The following is a 13,551-nucleotide window of genomic DNA, read 5'->3' as shown; positions in this document are numbered from 1 at the left end:
CATTTTAAACATCAAATTGCAGATGTATAGACGGTAAGGCTGCACACCTTGTCCAAATGATGGGGATAATCCACTCGTGCACCACTTAATATGTTAATATTTAAGCAGCTGCGGTGTGCAGATGAAATAATAAACGTGATTTAGATCTGAGCTGGGAAACTGTTTGGTTCATCCCTTGTGGCGAATGAAGTGTTTGTTGTTGGCAAAGGTTTTTACTTATTTTTATTTAAATGATGAAGTCAAAGCTGCAGTTTAGTTGACACGTGGGTTTTTTGTAAGTTTTGATACCAATGAGGCTACACGTGCTTCTGAGAATTTATGTGGAAATATTTGTATATTGTATAATTGTGAATTTCTCCACTGTGATCAATAAAGTCTTGTCTTATCTTATCTTGCACACACAGTTTAAGCATACTGGTAAGCACTGAAAGCCGAGATAGACATGTCCCAACTTGTCCTCTAACACTCCGAAACGGAGGTGTTCCTTTGTCTCGCTTCATCAGCGAATCGGTCGTGACGCGCGAAGCCTCCGCGCGGCTTTCCATGACAAAATCTCTTGTTAAAAGTGAAATCTGCCGGAAAATGGCTGATGTCCAGCTCTTGTGATAACCAGAGAAAGAGCACACGACGGTCTCGTATCCACAGAGCCATCAGCTTAGAAATGATCCAGTGGTTTGTGCCGCGTCGTCGCAGCTCGCAGCGCGGCGCACCGACCGTCCTTAAAGGTGTCCTTAAACCTGTAGTTAAAGTCCTTATTCTCTGTGAAGCCTGTAAAATTTTCACTGAAAGCCAGATAAATTTTTCGAATGGTTTCTAGGTGCCAGTCTCTAACAGCTTCTGAAAAAATTCTGATGGAAAAAAAGTCCTTTTCATTCCGCCATTTCCAGACAATGAAAATCCGACGAGGGGGCGGGACCACTCCTTCCACAAGGCGTGCTCACAGGCGAATGACGTCACCGACAGGCGTGGAAAAACTCACGCATGCGCACGAGGGTTCAAGCAGTAAAAACATATGAATGAAATCCATATAGTTTTTTAAAAAAATAAAAAGGTCCGTTAATTTATGGACAGACCACGTAAATCTGTGCTTAGGAAGGGATGATAAATGGGGCCGCTGGATGATGATTTGTGCTTTTTTTGTGAAGGTGGGGGGGGGGTCATTTTCATCTTATGCAACTTTACAACATGTGCTTAAGGCAGAGTACCTTAATCATTAATAAAACTGTAAAACTGGGCAACTTGTGTTCATAAATCTGAATTTATGAATGTTGAAGTGCGTGGGAATTGTTATTATTATTCCAAAATTATTACTATTTGCTGATGTCTGTTTGCCCTCTAGGGGGCAGCATGTGTCCAATAATATGTCCAGACTTCTTGACAGATCGGGGTCTGTAAAGAGGAAAAGTTGCTGTTGCAACACCTGCAGAGTAAAGTGGAATTGTAAAATAAATACATTAATAATAATAATAAATACAAATGATTTAAAAACAATGATATAATCATAACTGGAGCAGCAGTCACCAGTGCATACCTTTGTTCACAGTCTACACTATTAAAGTGCATCAACAATAACAACAGAGACAAAGGTTGAGCAGGTTTTACTTTAAAATTTTGATCAGTTGTTGTTCTGCAACCATAAAATGGTTGCTTTAAAGAGGTGTCTCACACAAATAAATAATTTGGCTTCTCCTGTTATTACTTGGGGTCACCACAGCAGATCTGATATGAATCCACGTGATTTGGTACCTGCTTTATGCCAGATACTCTTCCTAACACAACTCCAGATGTGCACAAAGAATGCAGCACAAGTGGTCTTGAACCTCTGTTTTATCTGTCTATCTATCTATCTATAGTGGTTTAGTGGTTTTCACTGCTGGATTACATGATATTTATTTGATTAAATTCATTCCATTTTATTTATTTATTTATTTGTAATACAGGTATACAAATGAAACCGAGGATAACACATTAAAGCGTTAAACAGTTATTTCCACTGTGGTCTTCAACTGCTCTTCAGTTAGAGCAGTGGTCGTTTTTCCCACAGTACGTGAAGGCAGCATTGTATCGCCGCAGCAGCAGAGCGGCGCTCAGGTGTCTGCAGCGGCGGAACATGATTACGGCGGTATGGCGGACAGAGACAAGAGGAAACCCAGCCCTGCGCCTGGACGCAGCGTCCAGGTGAACTCCCAGTCCGGTTTCAGGTAAGAACCTGGCGAAGGAGCTGACTGAGTGAGGTCCGAGCGGCTGCCGCGCGGACCTCACTGCGGACAGTCGCAATGCGCGGCGGCGGCATGTTTTCATCTTTGGGCGTGTCTGCTGCCGCCCTCCTTGGCAACAAATCAACAAAAACAACAACAAAATACCCGCATTATAAAAGACTTCGCTGTCCCGGACAGCCGAGCACATCAGCGTTAATAATCTTGAACTATGTGGTTTTAAATATTTTAGTGTTGGAAAGTAACCAAGTACATTTACTCAAGTACTGTATTTAAGTAGAAATTTGAGGTACTTGTTCTTTACGGAAGTATTTTCTGCTACTTTATACTTATACTTCACATCTCAGAGGCAAACATTGCTTGTCTGCTACATGTATTTAAAAGGTTTCGGCACTAGTTGACCCTTCAGATGAACAGTACAGCATACAACAATAAATAAATGATAAAGGACAAATTCACAGTTCACAAGCTACCAAATAGTATATTAAGTAATATATAAAGGCAGTGGATATGGTTACAATAAGCGTACATATGTATTGGTTGGTTAAACTGAGTGACTGTGCAAGAAGAAGAGTGAGGAAAGCCACCAAGACACCCAGACAACCCAGAAGAAGTTACAGGCTTCTGTGGCTGTGATTGGAGAAATTGTGCACAGTGCATGTTTTGCATTTTGTAAGCCCCTTTTCTTTTGTTTAGCAATTAATAAAAAAACAAATGACAAGGATCTATTTGAGGCATTATATAAAACAAATAATGAATGATTTTTCATTTGTGCAATGGAAAGAACATTTCATCTTTCAGATGCACATTATTTAGGGATGTCCCAGTCCAGTTATTTTGCCCCGATCCTGATCAGTCAGTCAGTACTGAGCTCTTTCAGAGTCCCAGACTCGTATTTTCCTTGATAATAAGGGCAGACTGCAAGTATATGGGGCCCCATGTCCATATAGTGTTTTTTTTTTTCTGAGCACCAGCATCATTTTTTTCAGTTATTCTAAAAAGAATGGAGTGCGGCTGCATGCAGCAGCCTCCAAAATAAGCACAGCACCCAGCATCTTCTTCAGAGCGAACTGCTTTTTTGTGTGCCAGCTCTGAGCACCTATAAGTAGGGTTGGGAGAATAAGTGATCTCAAACTGGGATCAAGATGAACTTGATGTTAATTTTGGTGATAAGCCTCACGTAATTTTATTTGAGCTCTCAGCCTATTGGCCCTGTGTCCACCTGGCATTGTTTTCCCCGACCCTCATCTTCTTTTTCTCTGTTGCCCTAAAATGAGAACTGCCAAGTGAAAAACCACCACATCCAGCCTCGCTTTTTTTTTTTTCCAGAGAGCTTTATCTTTTCTGCACAGGTCTTTCAAGAGTGAAAATATCTTCAGAATGACATTCAATGTGTTGTTGGGGCACTCAGTTAGGAACTTTTCATACTCGGGGAAAGAGCAGAGGAAGAAAAAAAGCATAACAAAATAACACCCTCATCTGTTTTAGCAAACTGCATGTACGCTGTGTGCTTTTAAGAGAGCCATTTGTTTGTTGGAAACACTTTTAATACAACCACAGCCAACCAATCTGCAGTTTTTGTCTTGCACGTTGAAGTATGTGCATATTTTCATCTGCAAAGTGTTATTTGATTTACAGATCGTAGAAAAGAATTGGTAAAAACAAATTATTGATCAGAAATGAAAAATAAATGATTGGAACCATATATTGTGGAACTTAGGACAACAGCGAATGTAAATGTAAAGAAGTCGTCGTCTTCTTTAGGTGGAGTTTATTTGTTGTTTGCAAACCTGGTGGTACATTACAGCCACTGACTGTAGTGGCGTGCAAAACAGCAAACTGACAAAACGGAAAAGAATTAAGCACACCTATTATGACAGAGACATCCGTTATATGGAAGTGGATTGGGAATTATTCTGTGTCAGTTCATCAGATGACTTCCAACACCTCAGTTTCAAAATACATTTAGTAAAAAAATGTCACTCTATTGGGTTAAAAAAGCATATCCTGAAAATTCTGTCTCAATGAGATGATTTTCGAATTTTTGGGAGAATTTTAAATTTGTGCACATTTTTCAGATTTTTGTGCCATGAGCTGAAATGCCATGTTCAGAACCCTGGACAAAAAAAAAAAGAACCCAAAAGCAAAAAACATTTTTATTATTAGTACACCTTGAAACTTGTTATACAGACTAAAGCCACAGTCACACATAGCAAGAAAGTGGAGGAACCATTCTGACACGGCAAATATTGCCATAATCTGATGCAGTTGGGAGGAAAAGAAGCGTGGCCATCCATGGTCTGAACACATCCGGACTGCCTCGTGCACACCTGCAGGATGCAGCCCAAACACATTTCAGACAACAGTCAGATGACAGACTGGTGTCAGATCGGCACCGACGTTGGAGCTGTCACTCACTCACCCACGCAATCAAATCTCCTCTCGTCCTCACATTCCCAGCATTAATCTGACCTCTCATCAGTGTGTCTCTCACATGATGGAGTGCATGCGTGCACGTGTGTAAATGGGTGATGAGTGTGTGTCCGCTCAGCTGCATGCGTGTTCACAATGGCTGAACGAGCCGTGCGTCCCTGCATGAGTAGAACAGGTGATCAAAGCAGTGTGCGAGTGTGTGTCTGAAATGTTCACTCAGCTACGTGTATATGTGTTCTTAAATGCTGTACCACACAGTCCGCGTGCACATGTGCACACGTGAGCACAGGAGCTGTCCATCCAGAGAGCACACAAACAGGCTGACAGCTGTCAGTGATCGCCTGCTGTTAGTCCAGTGAAAAATCCCTTTAGTTGTTTGATCAGTATACACAGTACTTGCATTGCTAGATTTTATTCATCCAGCTGGACTCTGTAACTGCTGTTGAACTGTGCTGGCAGTGCGCCAAATTTCCATACGTGTGCAACTTTCAGATGCAACCAGTGGACTTTCTCTTTTTTCTTTTTTTAAACTCTTTTTTGTTGTCATTTCACTTGACACACATCTTAACACAGCTGTAGTTGGATTATCGTTGTGGGACAGCACTTCACATGGGATTTATTCATACTTGAGGTGGATTATGTATTTGTCAGTGCAGCTGGGTGAAAGGGACTTGACCAGCTGTCTGCGCTGCGCTGTGGAACACGAGGTACCGGAGGTGAGTTACATGTTTATTTATGTTGTCATGTGCTGGGCAAACATTTCCACATCATACCTGCTACAGACTTAGGAGGTGAACGTGGAATAATATGTGTGTTACAGCGGTGACAACCCATTCAGCTGTGTTGCGCCTCTGCACCGAGCCTCTGACACGTGCACAGTGCCACATACATGTTATTACATAACATTTCCTTCGCCCTCCCTGGCCGGGTTCCAGTGGAGGTGGACAAATGTGGCTCAGCATGTTGGCAGGCTTTGCTGTGAATGATCGATCTCAGAGCTCAATCAACCGCGATCAGATTGTTTCAGATGCTGTTTCGATGCCGTCAGAATATGTAAATTGCAGTTAGGTGGTCGTCAGATTACACATGGATCGTCGTCAGATAGATGTCCCATTTAGACCGTGCCCGGAGAGTTTTGAACATGTGCATCACACTCGGGGCTGTGTAGACTTCCACAGATGGCTGTTAGAATGTTTTGAACTGAAATCTGACACCTTTCGGATGTGCGCCGATTCATAAGTCTGACGCCGCTCTGTGTGGTTCCGGCTATATGTGACGGGGGTATAAGTCAAGTATGCAGATTGCAAATTTACAGTTGGAATACGTCCACAAACTCTATTAAAAGGAGCTGTAATAATTAAATTTAGGTTTTCATTCAATATGATCAAGATGATTATGTATTTTCAAGGAGAGTCTTACAAGAGAACATGCTGTTTAAGTCTGCATTTAGTATTTATTTTCTATTATCTGCTTAGTCCAGTTATTATTCCATGAAAAGTCACAGCTTTAAGCTGCTTTGTTAGGTCTGTGCACCTTTTTGAAAATGGACTAATGTTGAAAACTACCTCTCTCTTTTAAACCATTTTTTGTCATATCTCCAGGTGTATAAGTCACACAGCTCTGAAACGTGAGAGGTTTGCACTTCAAATACTTGTTAACAACCAGTTAAAATATTACAGTTGGTTTGCACATTAAATAATCACAGTATCAGTTTAAATTTAAATAGATGAGCACAGCGATCCTTTCTTAGGATTTTTTTTTAATGTGTGTATTGCAGTGTACCATTAAAAACAGCATTCATCTTTTGTACTGGGAATTGTTTGGGGGGGATGAGTGAATAACATTATCGATAACTTATCTGCATGTCATGGCTTGCATCAACCAAATTAATAATTATTTAAACACACATTGTTTATATGGTGTAAGTCGGTCATGATGACATGAGTATAGTTTTGAGCCAAGATTTGTTTGCTGTGGACATCATTGCTCAGCTTGATTTGTCATAGAAATCCTTAATTTGTTGTTGAGGATTAAAAGTTCCCTGTTCTTAGAAAGGATGTACTTGCATATTTTCATGATATTTTCTGAGGTAATATATCATTTTCTTATATGACTGCGATGCTACGCGGGCTTTGATTGGCTGATATTTTCCCATATCAGACCGATTTCCATGACAACAGTCGGCAACATGCATTTTCTTTATAAACCATGAAGCTAAAAACGCGATTAGAAAAAGCAAGTCGGACATGATAAATATCTCAACAGCATCGAAAAACACACAGATAGAAATCTTACCAGCTAACAACTGGAACGTCTGTTAGCAAGGTCTTCGTGGAGGTGAAGAAAGTGAACAAACCCAACACTGTCAGCGGCATATTCGGGTAATGCCGTTAATTTACGTGTTTATATGTCTATAACAGCCATATAATAAATGAATTATTAACTTTGCTTGCTCGGTCTGTACGGTACGGGGTTATCAGACCTCTGTTTTTTTCGCACAGACCTCGCTGTGCTCAGCCCGTACTGACACCTCAGTCTGATATTTCCCCGTGCAGACCTCTCACTCGGTTAATAATCCTATAATATCACCCAGCAAAATGTGTTATTGTGTCAAGCCTACCATTCTGTCAACATTAAAAGCAAGCGTGTGGCCGCACTTTGGATTGTATAATATCGCGGCTAAAAAGGAGCTTCATATGACCAATTTAATGTGCAAGCTTCGGTGCTTTTAACACGTCATCATCCCGAGCTGAAAGAAGTCAAACAGCTGCAGCGGTACCACCAGCAGCCGAGCAGCACCGATGCTGAGGGACTATGTAGTATAGGAACTGCTGCAATGTGCAACACAGTCTCTATAGGAGCATAGTTGGCATTGTGTCAGACCTGTTCCTGGTGGGTGTAAGAATCTACCAGGGCTGCCTCTTGTCACCAATCATGTTTGTGGTTTTTATTGACAGGAGTTGAAGGTATAGTCAGGAATTGGAGGGTGTCCAGTTTAGTGATCTCAGAATTACCTCTGTGCTTTTTGCAGATGATGTGATTCTGTTGGCTTCATCAGACAGTGACCTTCGATGTGCGTTTGGCAGGTTTGAGGCAGAGTGTGAAGTGACTGGTATAAACATCAGCACCTCTAAAACTGAGACCATGGTTCTTTGTTGGAAAGGGTGTATGAGAGTTTTTGCCCTAAGTGGAGGAGTTAGAGTATCTTTGGTATCTTGGGATCTTGTTCACGGGGTTAGGATGTGATCAGGGGTGTAAGCTGGATCATGTGATCAACAGATGGATTGGAGCTGTATCTTAGGTCCTGTGGATGCTGAACCACACTGTGATGGTCAAGAACGAGTTGAGCCAGAAGGTAAGGCTCCTGATTTACCAATCAGTTTATGCTCCTACTCTTATGTATGGTCATGAGCAGGGTAAAAACACCAATATCCAGAACGGACTCAGAGTAGAACCACTGCACCTTTGCATCAAAAAGAGCCAGGTGAGGTAGTTTGGGCATCGTTGAGAATCCTGTCTGACCATCTCCTTCGGAAAGTTTTCCAAGCACATCCAACTGAAAGGAGGCACCGAGGAAGACATGCTGGAGGGATTATATCTCCCAGCTTTCTTGGGAACTCAGGAAGAGTTGGTTGCAGGGCTGGTATGATTTAAATCAGCTGATTTAATTCATGATTTAAATCGCTGTAAAAAAAACAACATTTTTTTAAATCAGTACTGAATACTGAATTAATGGTACTTGTGCGTGCTGTATGTGCACCTTTATGTTTTACCATGTCAATAAAGATTGTAACTAATGATATTATTTATATAGTCTCATTTAGAAGAGTGAAATAAATAAAAATGAAAAAAGTCAATTTAAATGAATAAAAGTCAGTTTAAGTAAAAAAAAAATCCCAAATCATGACTTTTTAGAAAAAAAGTTGATTTTTCTCACAGCTCTGGTTGGTTGAGAATGGGGAGGTGTGGGATGAGCTGCGTAGTCAGCTGCCATCGTGACCCAGTCTCAGATATGCAGCAGAAAATGAGTGAATGCAAGTTTTAATAACTCTGTATCAAGCTTAAGCTGTTAAAATGAAAAGAAAACAAAAAACATGGCACTATTTGTTATTCTTATGATTTTTAAATTTTTTTTAGGTGTCTTTCCTTTGATTTTATACCTTGACAGATTACACCAGAGTAAAACGAAAGCTGTGATTACACCCCAGATGTGGTTGTGTCAGAAAACAACCATTAGATGAAAATGATAATTAATGTAAAGTGTAAACCAGGGGTGTGGGAGATTGACACAGGTGTGGTCAGTGCCCGAAATGGAAAATACCCAGTGACCATGAATACAGCAAGCAAGTAGGAGAAGGGCTGGAGGAAAGGAGAGAGAGTGTGACAGAAAAAATAAAAATGTAAAAGAAACATTAACTGAAGTGGAGAGGACACAAACAAAAGGCCAAAACACACACATTAATTGCAAGTGAAGATGAGGAGTGAAAGTTATCTCCTGCACCTCTCATCGCGTCAAGGGAGCATGGATCAGAGTGGAGGAGAAACCCTTTCACTGTTCCTCTGAGGGACAAGGAGTGACATGAAGAGGGAGACCATTAGGCTCTGCCAGGAGGGAAGAAACGCATCTCAGAACATCACCCCTTGTCCTGAGTATGTGCACACGGAGGGCAACATCACATTGGTCCTCATGTATCAAAGTTGCGCACTTGTGGCGTAAATTTACGGTGTAAATTTGAAGTACACCAAAGTTGCCGTGACATGTATCAAGCAGTGCGCACCTGCCCATTTCCAGCGTACGCCTGACGCGACCTTGATAATTGCGGCGGGTGAAAACAATCGTAATTATAATAAACATGCCCATAAATATTCAGACTCCGCTTCAGACACACCCTCATTTTACGACATGGAAGCCAGGAAGACGGCAAAGAAAAAGAACTCCACCAATCACGACGCGTGCCAATAGAGCGTCAGAAGCGGCCGTCGTATTAATTGTTTTGTAGTATAATCAGTAAAGTGTTACAGTGGTCCCTCGTTTATCGCGGGAGTTACGTTCTAAAAATAGTCCGTAATATGCAAAACCGCGACATAGTCAGCGTTATTTTTTTACAATTATTATAGATGTTTTAAAGCTGTAAAACCCCTGTAAAACCACTTTATACACTTTCTCAATCAGGCATTAACATTTTCTCACTTTTCTCTCGTGTGTAAAGACTCTCAAAGTTCAAACCTTAGTAGAAAAATAAGACCAAACTGTTTTCAGACCCAAACATTTGTTTGAGAAATAAAAATAGAATGTTTTCCTATAAATAATTATGATGACTTTTAGAACTAACAAATTTAATTTTAACGATCAACGTACGAGGTTGGACACATAAGAAATTATTAATAGTGATTGACCAGTATTTCACAGATCGCGCCTCTGCGTCCTGACGCCGCACCTTTTTCCACTCACACCTGGCTGCAGGTGTCTGTTTCCGAGTGACAAACACAGTTATGAGTAGTTGGTGGCGCTCTTTTTTTCTTCTGGGTGAGAAGATTCTTATAAACAGACACACAGAACACTGTAAAAAAAAAAAAAAAAAAAAAAGGCATGGCATGCAAAATTGGACTAAAAACTCCGTGAAACGGCCAGGCCGCGAAAGGTGAACTGCGTTATAGCGAGGGACCACTGTATTCTCTTTTCACATGTCAATAATTCTTGACATGTGGATATTTGCTCACTCAATTAATAAGACACGCCTAATTTTTCAGATTTCTTTATTCTTAAGATGTATTTCTTTATTTATTTTATTGTTACAAACGAATGGAGAAAACAAAACCTGATTGCAGCACAGGCGAAGGGAATGACAACACTACAGTTGTAATTATCAATTTCATTGTCTAAAACAATCACACCACATAAAGTTAAGCTTAGCGCTGCTCTGGCTCCAGGCTCTGGAGAAAAAGGTGAGCAGCGCTTTCTTTGCGGTCAGCGCTGTGGCCACGGATCGTGCTCGATAGACCAACAATCCCGCAAAAGCGGGATTTGTATTGATTATTATGTAGTATATAATCAGGAAAGTGTTATTTATGTAACATATGCATTGATTTATATAATGGCACTGTTTATCAGGCCGATCGTCTTCATTTCTATGTGGATTCCGGTGCTGGTTCATTTTGGCGTATAATTTACACCACCTCTCGACCTGGTGTATATTTTCAGCGCAGCGTACGCCAACGACCACATTGATAAATGCCAAGTGGCGCAGCCGTTTTGGCGTACACCCCATATACGCTCAAATATCACCGTTGAGGCCCAGTGAGTGCAAGTGCACGTGCATGTTCCCCTGAAAGAATGGCTCCACACATTCCAGCCTTAGCCAACCTCGAATGATAAAAGTCCCAGATAAGGGATTTATCGACAGTATTGGCTGCAGGTTCCCAGGACTGACCACTAGGACTGTATCCATCACAGCCCACCAGGTACTCTAGGCAGGCAGCAGTGGATCACACCGTGAGCTAGATACTATTGCAGGCTTGGTGTGAGATATGTGGAACATGGGTGAACGTGCTTGGTATGCACAACGGACAGGCAGACTACCACTGAATTGATCCAGTTGGATACCGGGAAGGGGCCCATGAAATGGCAAGGCGTACAGATCAGGAGATCATGGGTCAAAAGTCAGACCCACTGGTCCACAGTGTCAGTTAGTGGCTCTTTGATAGAGCTCCAAGTTTTGCAAAAGGGCCACCCTGGCCTGCCGCCAGCCTAGGTGACCGTGACAACACTTTTCAAACAGCAGGGGTAACCACAGCCTCTTTTTCCTGGAAGTGAAAAAGCGGCGGTTGATAATCATAAACACACTGAAACACTGACATTTCAGTGGATGTGGTTGGTGAAGAATTGTGACTAAATTCTTGGCCCATTTTTGCGTGTCAGATGACACAAGATTTCGAAGAGCAGTTTCTAATTCCTGATGATGGTGCTCTGTTTGTTCGTTTCACTGTGGGTGTCAGCCAGATGATGGAGTGTTAGTGGCCTCAGTAAGGCAACAGAATTCCCTCCAGAATTTGGAACTGAACTGGAGCCCCTCTGAGGGGCACAATGTCCTGTCAGAGGCCATGTAAACAAAAAATGTGTTGAGCGAGAAGTTCTGTGGTTTCTTTGGTGTCTGGGACTTTTGGTAGTGGAATAAATTTTTCAATTACTGAGAGAATGCAAGCTGCTGAGACTGGGGCTTTCCGGTGACACAGTCGATTGATCGATCTGACGAAGAACGCTGGGGAATGGGAAACTGATGCAGGAAGGCAGCTGGAAGAGCACTAAAATATGAATATTGTCATATTCGAATGTGTGTCCTTTTTCCTTCAGAAGCAGGTGGATGGATGAGTCCTGCTCAGACAAATTGACCCTCTTGTGTTGGGCCATTTGTTTGTTGAGTGGTTGTTTGATTTCTCCAATGTAGAGCTCATTGCACTCATCGCTGCACTCAACTGAATGCATCACAGTCCTTTTTTGGGTGTGTGGTGAGCAGATTTTGAGGTAAACTATTGTCGGTCTGATGGTGTTGCTGCGTTTGAAAAGAACAGGAATATTGATCTTCTTGAAAATCCTTCTTAGTTTCTCAGAATTTGCAGCCACAAATAGAATGACAAAATAAAATTGCTGATACTCTGTTCAGAGTAACATGAATAAAACATTCATAAAATTGATTTATTCCATTTGAGTGAAATTCATCTTGATTGGGTTTTGCATTGATGATATTTGGCACAAGGGGGAGTTGTAGGAGATTATTTCATTGTATTGTTTCTCTGCTTGGCTGTGGTTCTTCTCTGTGTGAGGAACTGTTCAATACCTGTTTGGACACTTTATTCTTTGAAAAACGATCTCAAATTATTTCTTTCTTTTTTTCTTCTTCTATACAGCTTGAACTTTATGCTTTGTTTCAGTTTTACGTTTGGACGTTGGCTTCAATCAGATTCAGAAAATGTGCTGCAAAGTCAGTTTGCAAGCTGCTCAAAATTGCAGGCAGGATCAGCAGAAGACAGGTGGATTATTTATTTAAAAACAAAAATTTATTTTGAACCATTTCTCTGACATGAGGTTTCAGTAAATATTTTTCATGTGTATATGACGGTTGACAATAAGCAAAATGTGCCACATAAAATTGAGTAGAAATCTTCAAAAAGAAAAACACGAACACTGTTTGCAGTTATTCAGCTCCAGTAAGGAATAAAAATGGCAAATAGGAAACATGTTAGATGTCTGTACAGTGTTGTGACATTAACACAAAACCTCCATGAAAATGAGGATTTGAGGGAGATGATTCATGAATCATGTTAGGTTACTTTATTAATTTGAAATGAAGGCATATTTATTAACTTGGTGAGTAAAATGTATTTACATCATGATGCAGGCTGTACACATTTTAAATATAACACTATGCTATACACACACACACACACACACGTATATATAGTTATCGCTATTTACATTAATTATTAAGATCCTATTGTCTTACTATTTGTACATGTTCAATAAAGCCCATCTATCAATCAAACAATATTTATGTTTATGAGCTTTTGACAAGAGCAGAAATTAGCTTTGAGTTAGCGTGCATGCTGACATCCGCAAAATGTCTTGTAAATCAGTCTCGAGGTGTTATCAAGTTGCAAAAACAGTGTTTTCAGTTGTAGAAGTGTTTATTTCTCATTATCTTTTACATAATATATGACAAAGGCGTTATATTTACACACAAACCAGAGTTTGCAGCTAGCTACCAGCCTGTGACGTCACAATGCTAATGTCCACTAAATGTAATGTAATGTAAATCACTTCAGAGGTGTTACTAGGTTCCAAAAACAGAGTTTTCAGTTTTATATGTATTTATTTCTCGCTAGCTTTATATATGAGAAACATTAT

At 40.7% G+C, this 13,551-nt stretch overlaps 1 protein-coding gene across 1 annotated transcript in view; it reads left to right on the top strand.

The window, feature by feature from the left end:
• Window positions 1-2,051: 2,051 nt before the first annotated feature.
• mapk8ip1b (mitogen-activated protein kinase 8 interacting protein 1b) overlaps window positions 2,052-13,551 on the top strand; it is a 167,447-nt gene continuing 155,947 nt past the window's right edge. The window contains exon 1 of the mRNA XM_034195538.1: window positions 2,052-2,201. Within this exon, the coding sequence (XP_034051429.1) occupies window positions 2,125-2,201 (77 nt within the window). The 5' untranslated portion in view covers window positions 2,052-2,124. The remainder of the gene's footprint in view (window positions 2,202-13,551) is intronic.

The sequence above is a fragment of the Thalassophryne amazonica genome, chromosome 2 (assembly GCF_902500255.1).
Source record: "Thalassophryne amazonica chromosome 2, fThaAma1.1, whole genome shotgun sequence".
Classification (NCBI taxonomy): domain Eukaryota; kingdom Metazoa; phylum Chordata; class Actinopteri; order Batrachoidiformes; family Batrachoididae; genus Thalassophryne; species Thalassophryne amazonica.
The sequence above is the reverse complement of the archived record's forward strand: the minus strand, read 5'-3'. Positions and strand labels throughout refer to the sequence as shown.